General features: G+C 39.9%; 1 protein-coding gene across 1 annotated transcript in view; it reads right to left on the reverse strand.

Annotated features, from left to right (window-relative positions):
* The window catches only part of prim2 (DNA primase subunit 2), a 198,450-nt gene that overhangs the window by 49,882 nt on the left and 133,042 nt on the right, over positions 1 to 15,526 (reverse strand). Inside the window, exon 7 of the mRNA XM_060821319.1 lies at positions 10,854 to 10,921. Within this exon, the coding sequence (XP_060677302.1) occupies positions 10,854 to 10,921 (68 nt within the window). The remainder of the gene's footprint in view (positions 1 to 10,853; positions 10,922 to 15,526) is intronic.

Here is a 15,526-nt window from a genome sequence, read left to right on the forward strand (position 1 = left end):
TCAGGCCCAAAAATTGGACATTGTAAACTGACCCATAGCCAGAGAAATTGGACCCAACAGAAAATTGACCAAACTAAATTAGGTTACAGAGGACAGGAGAAACCAATGTCAAAGAGGTCACAAAGGTTCAGGGAAAACCAACTACAACCTGTCCAAGAATTATGTATTGGAGAAATATCCGACTTTCTGACATCTGGATTTTCAGTCAATGCCAAAGGAGATATACTTTACATGGCAACAGAGAATGGTATAATCCCATTGGCTAATGACCACGGAACATTCAGCAAGATTTGGGGTGAAAGGAATAAAAACAGACTTGCAGAACCCATCCCTTCAGTGAAGATCCTTGGCACAGACATCACCTGGCCCAATAGCAGATCTCTGACTACTTTTGGGAGATTGGTGAAGAAAATGGGGAGGGGGGAATGAAAACGAGAGACAGCAAGCAAGACCAAGAAGATCCTCCCTGATCGAAGAGACCCACCTTCATGGTAGAGAGTCTGCTCTACATCGGAGAGGAAAGAGATTCTCAGGGCTTAGCTCAATGATATGGAGCATCCTTTCTCAGACAGATAAGAGCTAGACAACGAATAAATATTGTGGGAATGCTCACACAGTATGTTTAACAAAGAATATTTTGCTAAGAAAATAAAGTTGAACCGCAAACTGAATTCAGTGTCCCTTTGTGCACCTCACTGACACGAGCATTTGGGTAAAGTGTTTTTAATATATTAATTGGTCGAAGTGTCCAAAGCATGGACAATAGTACCAATGACATTATCCATGGTCAGGATGGATACTTTTACAGAAGAAAGCACTTCTAAACAGTGCAAGGAAGTTAAGAGGAGAGATGTCATGCCATTATGGACTGAATATTTATACAAAAATGTGCAAAAAGATCACAATCAAGAAAGCACAACGGTTAAGAAATGGCAAATACTATTCAAGTTAAACAAAGCAGATATCCATTTTAATCAGACTGTAGGGTTGATGGACCATCACTTAGTATGTACAAATTAAATATTTGGTTTACTTTCAGCCACTTTAAGTCATGAAGGCCAGCTACCACCACACAAATTTTTAAGCCAAGTGCCTCAAAATGATGATAGATTCCCTTATGCTTTTTCAAATTTAAAAATCACACAACACCAGGTTATAGTTCAACAGGTTTAATTGAAAGCACACTGGCTTTCGGAGCGTCGATCCTTCATCAGGTGGTAGTGGAGGGCTCAATCCTGACAAACAGAATTTATAGCAAAAAAATTTACATCACACTGTAACTGAAATTATACATGAAAAATTGATTGTCTGTTAAGTCTTCCATCTGTTTGAATACCATGATAGTTTCACTTCTTTCATGTATTTGGAAAGGCAAGGACTGATTTGGAATAGTCAACATGGCTTTGTGCGTGGGAAATCATGTCGCATAAACTTGATTGAGTTTTTTGAAGAAGTAGCAAAGAAGATTGATGAGGGCAGAGCAGTAGATGTGATCTATATGGACTTCAGTAAGGTGTTCGACAAGGTTCCCCATGAGAGACTGATTAGCAAGGTTAGATCTCATGCAATCCTGGGGGAACTAGCCATTTGGATACAGAACTGGCTTGAAGGTAGAACACAGAGGATTGTTTTTCAGACTGGAGGCCTGGGACCAGTGGAGTGCCACAAGGATCGGTGCTGGGGCCTCTACTTCTTGTCATTTACATAAATGATTTAGATGCGAGTATAAGAGGTACAGTTAGTAAGTTTGCAGATGACACCAAAATTGGAGGTGTAGTGGACAGTGAAGAGGGTTACCTCAGATTACAACAGGATCTTGACCAGATGAGCCAATGGGCTGAGAAGTGGCAGATGGAGTTTAATTCAGATAAATGAGAGGTGCTGCATTTTGGGAAAACAAATCTTAGCAGAAGTTATACACTTAATGGTAAGGTCCTAGGGAGTGTTGCTGAACAAAGAGACTTTGGATTGCAGGTTCATAGGTCCTTGAAAGTGGAGTCGCAGGTAGATAGGATAGTGAAGGTGTGTTTGGTATGCTTTCCTTTATTGGTCAGAGTATTGAGTACAGAAGTTGGGAGGTCATGTTGCAGCTGTACTGGACATTGGTTAAGCCACTGTTGAAATATTGCGTGCAATTCTGGTCTCCTTCCTATCGGAGAGATGTTGTGAAACTTGAAAGGGTTCAGAAAAGATTTACAAGAATGTTGCCAGGGTTGGAGGATCTGAGCTACAGGGAGAGGCTGAACAGGCTGGGGCTGTTTTCCCTGGAGCGTCAGAGACTGAGGGGTGACCTTATAGAGGTTTACAAAATTATGAGGGGCATGGATAAGATAAATAGACAAAGTCTTTTCCCTGGGGTCGGAAGTCCCGAACTAGAGGGCATAGGTTTAGGGTGAGAGGGGAAAGATATAAAAGAGACCTAAGGGGCAACATTTTCAAGCAAAGGGTGGTACGTGTATGAGCTGCCAGAGGATATGGAGGAGGCTGGTATAATTGGAACATTTAAGAGGCATTTGGATGGGTTTGGAGGGATATGGGCCGGGCGCTGGCAGGTGGGACTAGATTGGGTTGGGATATCTGGTTGGCATGGACGGGTTGGACTGAAGGGTCTGTTTCCATGCTGTACATCTCTATGACTCTATGTGTAAATCACAAAACCTTTTTTTAAAAAGTTGCATTCTTAGGTTAGCTGTTAACAATGGTGATGGCTAGACAATATGTTGAAGGTGTTAGCCCCCATGTTCTCTGTCTATGCCATTATATTTAGATTGATTCTAATCTAAAAAGTGAGATAACGGAGTTTTACATGACTGCATGCAGTTTTTGAGCAAAGTACAATGTAACCCTGCAAGTACAAATTCACCTCACAAAACATATGTGTGCATGTGGGTCTTTGTCTGTCTGTGTCTGTCTGACAGACACACACAGACCCACATGCACACATATATTTTGTGGTGTAAATTTGTACTTGCAGGGTTACATTGTAAAACTCTGTTATCTCACTTTTTAGATTAGAATCAATCTAAATATCATGGCATAGACAGGGAACGCAGGGGGCTAACACCTTCAATATATTGTCTAGCTATTACCATTGTTAACAGCTAACCTGAGAATGCAACTTTTAAAAAAAAAGGTTTTGTGATTTACACATGAAAGAAGTGAACCTATCATGGTATTCAAACAGATGAAAGACTTAACAGACAATCAATTTTTCAATGTATAATTTCAGTTCCATCACACTGTAAACTTTTGCTATAAATTCTGTGTGTTAGGATTGAACCCTCCGATATCACCTGAAGGAGCGAAGCTCCAAAACCTAGTGTGCTTCCAATTAAACCTGTTGGACTATAACCTGCTGTTGTGTGATTTTTTAACTTTGTACACCCCAATCCAACACCGGCATCTCCAAATCATGCTTTTTCAGATGAATGTCACATTGTGCTCAGCTACCATTAAATCAGTTTGGACAGACAAGACTGATGATATCCTTCTTTCCATTTAGGATAAGACGCTGTACCTACATCAACAGCGCATGAAAAGCGAAGGGGCATTAAAGCTTCAATGATCCCTCACTGTAATTATCAAATTCATTCACATACATGCTGTTCTTGAGTGTTGTCTCCCCATAACCCTCGCCAAAGGCACATTTGAGGATTTAGCATGCCAACTTTCTTAGTACACCAGCAAAATAGTTCCCGATGAATAGGGAAAATGTGTTCCAGAGTTAATTAATTCACAACATATCCTGAATTGATCTGTTTCTTCCTCAAACAGACAATCACGCTTGTTATACTATTCTTCTTTGATACTCAATTTCAAATGCCTATTACAAAATATTTACATTAACACTTTCAAATGCTAAAGAAAAGGAACAAATCATGATCTAGGCCAGTGTATGTTAAAATTTTGCCTGTACTTCCATATCATGTTGAAAAATAAAATCAAACCAGTGCAAGGAGTTTATTCAACTTCACTTGTCAGATGGTGTTAATTTGACATACACTGCTGCTTGGGTATCCTGCTAGCTATCCTTATAGCATAGCACACTTCATTACAATTCTCAGATTATCCCCCACATAGCTCTTCTTGTAATTTTTATGGGCAATGACACCATCAAAAGGTTTCGGACATCTGGTTCTGATTCCCTTTAGCAATACCGAAACCATATGGACTAAAAAATAAGATTGCTTCCGAAGTAGACATGAGCAACAATTCCTTAACCTTAGCAGCTGCCGCTGGAAATAATGAACACCCTGGCTGCTTTATTCTACAGTTACCAAGTAATTTGCTCAAGAGTTTGCAACTTCTTAGATTTGCTTGGTACAAGGAAGCAAGAATGCCCTTAGAAGTGCAAAAAAGTTGCCCTCATGCTGTGTTGCTCATACTCTATGGCTTATTGCTCTCATCATGAAAGGAATATTATATGATAGATTCAGATTGCTAGCTAAAAGGTGTCTCTTTTAATCAGATCTAATCATTTGAATCTGATGCACTACAAACAACACACAAGCAAATCCTGTTGAAATGAAGGCATTTCAGAGTTTCACCACACATACACAGTTGAAACAAAAATACTTTAATCACTTCCCAAGTCAATTTGAAGCGAGTCCCAGATAGCTGCAAGTATTAAGCTATTCACCAAGATCTATTAAAACACAAATGTATAATTTAAAGATTCATCTGTTTTACCCTAGTAATGTTTGATTCTTGCCAAATTCAAAATTAGCTCATCCACAAAAGTATTTCAAGCAGGCAAATTATTGTGCCTGCTGGAAATCTGAAATTAAAAGTTGGTTGAGCTGTACTTCTTTCGATTTGACATATTGACTGTGCTGCTCACAGTGCAGCCTCCTGTCCAGTGGAGAGACCAACTCCAGATTTGGTGACCACTGTTCAGACCATGTGATTCCAGATACCGGCCATTTCAATTCTGCACTTTCCTCCACACCCGTCTAAACCTGTGTTCAGATGAAACTCAAGGGAAGCTAGAGGAAAACCACCTCTTGACAGCAAATTTAATCATTTCAGATCATAACTTTTGTTGCAACTTTTTCAGACAGCAGCTGCTGTTAGAGGTTTTTTTTAAAGAAGAGGGAGTTGGAGATACAGAGTAGTTCAAGCAAAGAATTCCAGACTTCCTACATAGCTGAAGGCATGGCAACAGGAAATTAGTTATAATGGGAGAGTGCAAGAGGCTGGAAAGGTAAGAGGACTGAGATCTTAAAAGTTTGATTGCTGGAGAAGGGCGTAGAGATAAGGAGAATCTGGGTCACAGCAGGGTTAAAAACAAGGATGGGAATTTTAAAACTGAGGCATCATCAGTCTTGGAGTCAATGAAGTTCAGGAGTGATGAGAGAATGACATGGTAGTGAGAAAGTATTGGGCAACATAGTTTCAATGACTACAAGTGAATATAGGATGAAAAATGGGAAGCCAGCCTAGAATGCAACCAACTAGTCAATTCTAGAGATGACAATCAATGGAACAAGTGCCATTTGTGAAGGAGAGTACCAAACTTGATCACCATTGTATGTAGAAGTGTTTCCTAATTTAATTCTGGTATACCCTGGCTCGAATTTATAAGCAATGCCCTACATCCTAGACTCTCCAACTAGAAGAAATATTTTTCCCTGATCTACCATCTCTGCTCCCATTAACATCTTGAAAAGTGTGATCAAATTCCAGCGAATACAACATTAGTTTGTTTGATTCCTCTTCGTAATGTTAACCTTAGAGTCGGATATCATTCTGATAAGTATTGGCAAAATTTTGGGAATAATTCCACCCCCCATCTCTTATTCATTATTGTATCATGGCATTTTTTGCATCAACCTGAGAGGACAGATGCGGTCCTGTTTTCATGTTTACTTTCACTCAGTTCCATGGTGCTGCACTGGGGAAGTCAGCATATTTCTTCTGAAAATGAATACACCCTTCTTCAGGTGTAGCGCCAACAACTGTTCAAAGATATGGTCTAGTCTAACCAGAGCTTTGTAAAGCTGAAGCATAAGTTGTACTCCCACATATTCTGTACCTCTGCATATAAAGGTCAGCAAATAGCACGTTTTAAATTAGTTTCCATACCTTCCCATGATGTTTGAATGATCCAAATTGTGTCATGTGGTTGCAATGTCAGCCTGAGCTGCTGGGCCCTGGTTTCACTTCACTCAAGGATAGCAGATCTATCTACTTTTCAATGTAGTGTCAGCTGAAATTTTCCAATGAAGTGCTGGAGCTAGACTTGAAATCTATACTCATATTACCGAGTCAGCATCTGAAGGAAGTTAAAAGTGTGCATTATAGGGGCCACTGAGGAGGACTTGGAAGACGACAACTGGTGACAAATATTTGAAAGAAAACTCTTAAATCAGACTCGAAATTGACTAAATCACCAGCTCAAGATGGTATACATCTCAGATGAAAGGTCGCCAGTGAATAAGTAGTATAAACATTGCAAATGGGAATTATATTAAAGAACTAGAGAATTAGCAACCTTCAAAGGGAAGCATATTAACAATTCGGACCTTTCTTCCAAGCTGAGCAGAATTCTCCCAATTATGGAAGAAAATAATTCAGTTCTCTCAGAAATAAAAGCAAATTATTTAAAATACTGCCCTGCTTTATCTCTTAAAGGTTAGTAATTTTCTCCAATGAAGATTTTAAGCTCTGCTCTATACATATTTTGGTGATTACAAATTTGCATATTCCAAAAAAGTATTTTCTTCATGAAATAAATGTTAGAGGTATTTAAACAGATTAAAAAATATGGGTGTGAAATGTGGCTAGAATACAAAAAATTACTGTGTTCAAAATTAATACTGAGGGGGAAAGGTGGGGTGGAAGGAGAACAGGGAGGAATCTGTCTTCTGACATTGTAGTTTGAGCACAAGTGTCCAAAAACACACTAATGGACTAATTTTTTTCATTATTCATTCATCAGATACAGGCTTCAATGGCTAGGCAAACTCCAAGGTGGTGGTCAGATGCCTCTTGAACTTCAACAGTCCTTCAGGGTTAGCTCCACCTATAGTGCTTTTAGGGAGGGAGTTCTAGGATTTTGACCCACAGTGAATGCGAAGGAATGCTGGTGTAGTTCCAAGTCAGGATGGTCTGCAGCTTGGAGGGGAACTTGCAGACACTGAAGCACCCATGCAGCTGCTGTTTTTGTTCCCTGTTTATCCCTATCACCTTTCTTGAATAATGGAACTATATTAGCTGCCTTCCAATTCTCTAGCACCTCTCCTGTATGAGGACAGGATTTGAAAATTAATGTCAGAGCCCCTGCAACCTCCTCACATCTCCCACAACAGCCTGGAATACATGTCATCTGAGCCCAGGGATTTATCTACTTTTAAGTGTGTTAAAACCACTAACATTGCTTGTCTCTCAATGCTAATGTGTTCGAGAATATCACAGTTCACTTGCCTGATTTAAGTACCAACATAATTCTTCTATTTAGCAAATTTAGCTAAGAGTTCTGTTCGTAAACTGAAAGTGAACATTGATTCCGGCTTTGATTTACTTAGTAGACTTCCTCTTGACATGGCCATTGAATTCTCATATCTACGCTGACTGCCCCAGTGCAACACTGTGGAACTGAGTTAAAGTAAACATGAAAACAGGACCACATCTGTCCTCTCAGGTTGATGCAAAAAATGCCATGACACAATTGTACATAAGAGATGGGGGGGGGGGGGGGGGGGGGAATTATTCCCAAAATTTTGCCAATACTTATCCCTAAGCCAATATCATTGAAAAAAAGATTCTTTGTCATTACTACATTACTGTTTACGGAAACATGCTCGCTGAAAATTAGCTGTGTTTTCGACAGTACAATGCTGACTACATCTCAAAAAGTACCTCATCGATAATAAAACACTTTCGGAAACGAAAGTTACAAAAGAATGGTATATAAATGCAGGTCTTCCTTTTCCATTAGAACAATACGAGAATAACGTTTAGGAAGAGAATATTTTTCATCCTTGCAAGCATTATTATTCTAAAACAGAAGTTTGCCTGCTACCTTGCTTCCAAGTCTTGATGCATTGATTTGCTTAAGATACATTAAGGGAGACAGATATGCTTATAAGTATTATCTTGGGAATAACACCATTCCATCTCCCATCAGATGAGATCTGTGATAACAATACTGTGATCTATGTCTATCATGCAAACAAATTTCTTATGAAGTGTAAATTCCATTAGAACTACAAATATTAAATGGCCCTAAATAAGAAACAACAGATAGCAATGTAAAATTAAGAAAATAAATTGCTTTTTTTCCCCCCAAAAGTCAATGCATTTTTCATTTAAAATGAATCAAAGTGCTTCATTCATAACTTTCAAAATGTAAATGGAGCATAATGAAACAGGTAGTGATCTATTTTGATACATGGAAGAAATACTAACATGAAGAAGCTGAAGCGTTGATCCTAAGATGATAACGAGGGAGGTAAATTTAAGACTAGGAAGAGGTTTATGTGATACATATAGGAAAGTTGCTACTTGCGAGGGAAACCAAAACATAGGGTCATAAATAGGGCAGCATGACACTGGCAAGTTTGAAAGACAGGGGGCTTAGATGATCAGATTAGTTGAGAGTGCAGGACCTGTGACACATAATAAAAAAGTCCTGACAGGACAAGAGGGGAGATCGACAAGAAACTAATGAAAGATAAATGAAAAGAGCAAGGGTGGAGGCAGGGCGTCCAAACACACTGAACTGATAGACATCTTGGTCACTTAAGATTGTAACAATGATTTCTTCCGACTAGCTGTAAGAAGTGCAGGTAGAGGTTATAGCAGACAGTCAAGAAAGCAGCAAGGACTGCTGTGCATTTTAACCTCAACAACATCCTCAATTGAAATTAAAACATCCCTTTGTAATTTCCCTTTTTTGAAGAACATGCTTCTAAATTTCCAACTGTAGGTCACAGTAAAATCAAGGTAACAACCCAATATCATTCATATCGTGCAACCTATCAGTTAGCTGAGCAAGAGCTAAAGCTTCAGTTTGAAATGCTACATTTGAACAAGTGGGCTTATTAATATCAATTACCAGCCTTGCTTTCTGCTATACCATATGACACAGTTATGACAGATCTCAGAAGTGATCATAAAAGCAAAGCAATGTTTCTTTCACAAATCAAAATTTTCCATATGATGCTGTACTCCATGCACTATAATCAACTATGATAATAAGCTTGGTACAAGACAGTTTGTGCTATTTTAAAGTGACTGCAATCTTGTTAGTCAAACAAAAAACATGCTCTTCTAAGTGTGCATTATTGTTGAAACATTTGATAAATATTATGTTTACATTAATGAAAACATGTACTGAAGTCAAGTACTGTAATCTTGCAGTCAATGCATTCAACGTTGGCATTATAGTCTAGATCTTGTTTGCAGACAAAAGAAACTGCAGATGCTAGATTCCAAGGCAGACAAGGAGGCTGAAAGAACACAGCAAACCAGGCAGCATCAGGTGGTGAAGAAGTCAACATTTTAGATATAACCCTTCTTCAGGACTGAGGGTGGGAGTAAGGGGAGCTGCAGATGAAGGGGTGGTGAGGTGAGGATAGGTGAACACAGGAAGAGGGTGCAACCTGTTTGGTCGATTGGAAGAATGAATCCAGTTGGTGGTTAGAAGGGAGGATCAATGAGAGGAATGGAAGGGAGTGGGGAGGGGCAGGGAAGTGAGTCAGGTGATGGGAAGGGGGGTAATTTGAAATTGTGGTTGGGGGGGTGGGGGGTGCCAGCAGGTTTTGAATCTTATCCTGTTGCTGGAGAAGGTACCTGGGCTTCAGGGGGGTTGGTGGGGAGAGTGGGGCAAACCAAGGATTGGCGAAGGGAACGGTCCTTGCGGAAGGCGGAGAGGGGTGGGGAGGGAAAGAGGTTCTTGGTGGTGGGGTCTAGTTGGAGTTGACAAAAGTGTTTAAGGATGATGCTTTGGATGCAGAGACTGATGGCAGGTGAGGACAAGGGAGACTCTGTCCATATTGCATTTGTGGAGGGGGTGGTTTAAAGCAGTGGAACAGGGAATAGAGGTGGTGTGGTGGAGGAATGTCTGAATGACAGAGGAGGGGGGAAAGCACATTGTTCAAAATAGATGGACATCTGGAATGCTTGGGAGTGGATTGTCTCCTCATCCAAGCAGATGCAGTGCAGGTTCATAGATTGGGACAACAGGATGGAGTTCTTGCAGGATACTGGGTGGAAGGTGGTGTAGTCCAGGTCGTTGTGAGAGTCTGTGAGTTTATCATAAACTATTTCTGATGAAGAGCTTTTGCCTGAAACGTCAATTTTCCTGCTCCTCGGATGCTGCCTGACCTGCTGTGCTTTTCCAGCACCACTCTAATCTAAACTCTGGTTTCCAGCATCTGCAGTCCTCACTTTTGCCTGATTTATCGTAAATGTCTGTCTAGAGACTGTCACCGGAAATAGGGAGGTCAAGAAAGGGGAGGGAGTGTCCGAGATGGACCAAGTGAATTTGAGGGCGGGGTGGAAGTTGTGGGCAAAGTCAATGAACCGCTCCAGTTCAGCCTGGGTGCAGGACGCTGCACCAATGCAGTCATCGATGTAATGGCAGAAGAATTGGTGCCTAGAGCCTGTGTCGATATTGAACAGGGACTGTTTGACGTAGCCAACGAAGAGGCAGGTATAGCTAGGGCCCATCCTGGTGTCCATGGCCACCCCCTGGATTTGGAGGAAATGGGAAGAGTTATTAAGGGTGAGGATTAGTTCGGCAAGGCGGAGGAGGATATGGGAGAGGGACTACAGTAATGAGATCCTCATCAGTGTAGATTATATTTAGTTTACACCTGCATTTAAACTGTCAGAGAAGGAATTATTACCTGAGGTGGTTCAGCAGAGGCTGAAGTCGCTCGTCTGACTGTACAACAGGCAGTGATCTTGACGCAATCTGCAGAAAATAGGTAATGTTATAGTGAGATTCCATTCACAAACAAACAGCTAAACCAAATTAATCAATGCACAACAAAATTTACAAGTAGAACAATCTGTCTCTTCATGTCATCCAGACAAGCCAATCGCAAGTTCTGAAAAGTACACAAGTCTCTTCAATGATTACAAACATGAAAGCAGACAGATCTGTCCAGCCCCTCAAGTCTGTTTCACCATTCAGTTAGATCGTGGCTGATTTGCATCTTAACTCCATTTATCTGATTTAATTCCATAACCTTTGTCAAACATAAAAGTCAGATTTAAAAGTTTCAAATGACTCACAGCGTCAACAGATATGTGGGGAAGAGTTTCAGATTTGAGCAACATTGAATAAGCCTCACACATTATCTATGAATGGCTTAATTCTTAAAGTTATTACCCCTTCGTTCCGGACCTCATCCCCAACTCACCTTAAGTAAATCGGGAAACTGGAACAATCTGTGGAAATAAAATTAATGTTTCAAGTCTGGTGACCCTTCTCTAGAACTGATTGTAGCTAGGAAAAATTGGGAGGGAGGGCGTTTAGGGAGGGAGGTGTGAACGAATAGGTAGAGATGGAGCCCTAAGAGACAGAGGTAGGCACTCAAGGAATGGATGTTAATATGGAGAAAGTGAGTCTGCAGATATTGGAGATCAGAGTCGAAAGGTGTGGCGCTGGAAAAACAGCAGGTTGGGCAGCATCCAAGGAACAGAAGAATTAACATTTCGGGCATAAGCCCTTCATCAGGAAGGTGGCACATTCTTCTGCATCCATTTTCACATCTAAACTAATCTCTTACCTTCAATTCAGTGCTTTCTTATTTATGGCTAAACCATTTGATTTCACTCCTCAATTCCGTATCGAACTTGCTAATTTTTTTTAGAATATCATCTATTCCTTACTTCACTGTTCATGGATGCTGGTTGATTTTATATTCAAGTGTGTACCCATTTAGTTCCAATAGCTTGTCACTCCAATATTTACCTTACTGGAATACCAGTGGTTACCTGATTGGAATAACACACCAGATTCTTGGTCTATTAACCCAGAGAACATGCACAGATCCCAACAAGAGTTTTAAGAATATGAATGACGTCAAAGCTTCTTGCCTTGGAGTCATCAAGACTGGTACACAAGAAATCAAACTTAGAAAGGGAACAACAATTTATAAAGCATAAAAGGCTCCAAGCTTAGCATGGAGATGCAGCAGGAACTGTTAACTTACAAACCAAATAGGACCCCATTCCATGTAAGCAAAAGGAACTTGTCTACATGCTGCATTTTTATCATGGAGATAAGGGTCATGGACTTTGCCAATCCCAGTTATCACCATGGCAGCACCCTAACTAATCAGAGCTTACCTGTCCGGTCTCAGTTTCCTCAGATTGATCAAGCAATTAAAATGCTAATTATTAGTGAAAATCGGCAAGATAGCAGACAACTGTTAAGTATTCATTAATGTCTTTTCATGAAGAAAGTCTGTCATCCATACCCATGTGGTCTTTATCAGATTCCAGTCCCACACTAACAGCTACCCTCTAAATTGCTCTCGGAAGCTCGGTTGCATCAAAGCACTGAAGAGAAACAACAAGAAAATAGTAGGTTGTTACTTTTACACGGTCCTTACAGAAAATTTTTCAATGACTCAAACTGATAATGGTGTTTCTGCCCAACACTAGAGCGACAGAGTGATTCTTGTGGTCTTGCTGTCCTCGTGCTTGCCTGGAGAAGCAATCTTCCTCTCAAAATGGTGTCCTAGATTCCCAATCTTTATCTCATGAGAGGTTGATCTTTTCTTCTGCTGTATCACTGCCACACACACAGGACAAAAACTGCCTAACTCGCTCTCTGCAAATGTTTCCTACTAGTCTGTGCAACATACACCTTACTCCAACATGGGAGCACATCAAAACAGATCTCTTCTGATGCCCACTGCAATGCAGGCATGTTAACAATCACACAATACCAGGTTATAGTCCAACAGGTTTATTTGGAAGCACTAGCTTTCGGAGCGCTGCTCTTTCAACAGGTAGCTAGGATGTGCAGATGTGTAATCAACCTGTTTCAAACTAATACTTAAATGCACATACACAATCAACCAGTTCTTCTGCACAATTAAGTAGATTGACTGAAATTCACTGAAAACATTCATTCATTTGAACTTAGTTTCTAGCGGTCCATTTAATTGCTTCATCCTCACACAAAACAACAAATGACAAAAAGAAAGTGGAATTGTGCTTCAATTCCACATTTCATAAATCTCACTACATAAATCACTGGGATCTATAATTCTATTTTTGAGCTATTTTTCACCCTTGTACTTAACAGAAAATTGTGAAACCCAGTTGAATGGAATATTTCACCTCTTAAACATCAGCAATATTACACAGGAGACCAGCATTTCTCCCCACAAAGAAATACAGAACACCCTCATTTCCATTTAGATGATAGTGTTCTGTGCACAGAAAAGCAAGATTGTGGTTTGTACATCCACACATCTTGCTGACATAATCAAGTGGAAATGAAGAGAAAGGCATGCATGCATCACTGACTGACTCAGGAACTATTGCACAGCAGGGAAGACAAAGATTAACAAATAAAGATATAAGCACATATCCAAAGTCTCACCAGCTGTCTCATTCAGATCCTAATTTTATCACTAAAAGGTTGCCTGACATATTGGAGTCAAGGTGCTTTTGGCCTCTTGCACAGTGTACAACAGTCAAATTGCTTCCGAGACAATGAACCGAGGTAAATTTACACAGTTCATCAAATATTTGGTCACAGAACAGAATCCTTATTCCAAGCATGAGCTCATACACTTCAATGCACCAGTGAAATACTTGGTGCCAAACAGAAAGGCTCTCCAATTTAAGGCCTCGTCTAGGCCAGGATATGCCCTTTTCAAGTACAGCAGCCAGTTACAAGGAGAAAGTCTGCATTAGATTATTTCAAAAGTGGTCTCTGTACTTATACCTGGAAAAAAGACTAAAGGAAAAATCCAGTGAAACTTTCACTATCCAATAGAAATGAAGTTTTCAAGCAGATGCCGTCCAGATAATGATTTGAGTGATATTTGAAATATGATTGTCTTCAATTTTGTATCTAAAATTTTATGTGGAGGTTCAATTTTGAAAACTGTTAGTGTTGGCAATACATCACATTTGCACTCTCCTCATTATGCAGGATAATAGTGAATAAATCTCCGTGCACAGCTAAGTAGAAAACGTTTTCAGTTGGCAAGGCCAACAATATCTGTTTTGCTCCCTATTGTCTTCACCCTTTTGAAGGTGGTGGCTCAGGCTGGAGCATGGTGCCACAGATCCATGTGCAAAACAAAAACTTCTGACTGAACCAACTTAAAACCACAGCCTGAAGCAACATCAGACTTACCACCTGTCCATATGGCCCTCCTGACCTTAAACATGAATATCACGAAGATCAGGAATGCTCATTGTTGACTATTTTCAAACTTCAAAGTTTTTGAACTCCAACCTGCATTATGCGCTGCCATGCTCAGGTAATTATGCCACAGCATTTATGAAAAAGACAGTCTTTTTACAAGGCTAGAAGAGAATTTTTTTTTAATGAGCTTTGCCAATAAAGGAGTGGCAATAAATTTAATAGTTTTCAGGAGGGAAATGGAAAGGAAAAATATGGAGGAGTGTGAGGATAGAGCAAGGGAAAGCTATGATGGGTTGAATGGCCTCTTGTGTTTTATAATTCATAGATATTATTGAACGGATTGTTCCTTTGTAAAAAAAAAGTTATCGTCAAGAATATTTTGGAAAATGCTTATACTGCATAAGTATCAAAGCTCCAGATATTTCAGCATTTATTTAATTAAGCACCAACAATGCAGGCAGAGTTGAACCATCGTCTGCTATGAAGTAAACTTTATCTTACCCACTACATAAAGGCATTCGCTCTGCATTAATGTGAACTCCTTCCATTTCTAATACCAGTTATTTTTCACACACAGGGGCTATGTTAAGGCAAATTTTCCAACCTCGTCCACAAAGGAGAAAGCTGACAATGTTCGAACCGACTGCATGTGGAATTTTATGACTGACAAGACCAAAATCTCATCAATCTCTGTTGGGATAACATTACACTTGGCTACCCTACTGCTTCTAATTCTAATCCATTTCTAACAATAACGACCATCATTTGTCTGAAGCATTTCACATACAGGAATCTTGGAGCAGTTTAAAGATACTGAAGAGTGCACTGATGAAAATTCAGAACTTGTTCAGCATACACATACAGCGTCTTTTAACATTGCAAAACAGCATGAAAATGTCTTTGATCATTTTACACAAACATTTGACAGACATGATAACAGGACAGATGACCTAACATTTGATCAGAGAGATAGACTTGAACAGTGTTTCGAAGATACAAGGTAAGGCATTGTGTCAAAGTGGTTTAAGCAGGTACTTCCAGACCTGAAGGCTTCTGAACTGAAGATCCAGCCAATGTTGGAGCAGTTTAAATTATCACATGCAATTTGGAGGAACACAGAAGCTCAATGGATTGTCGGTTACAGATGGAGAGGAACAAGGCATGGACAGTTTTATAAAT

Source organism: Hemiscyllium ocellatum, chromosome 3 (genome assembly GCF_020745735.1).
Source record: "Hemiscyllium ocellatum isolate sHemOce1 chromosome 3, sHemOce1.pat.X.cur, whole genome shotgun sequence".
Lineage (NCBI taxonomy): Eukaryota > Metazoa > Chordata > Chondrichthyes > Orectolobiformes > Hemiscylliidae > Hemiscyllium > Hemiscyllium ocellatum.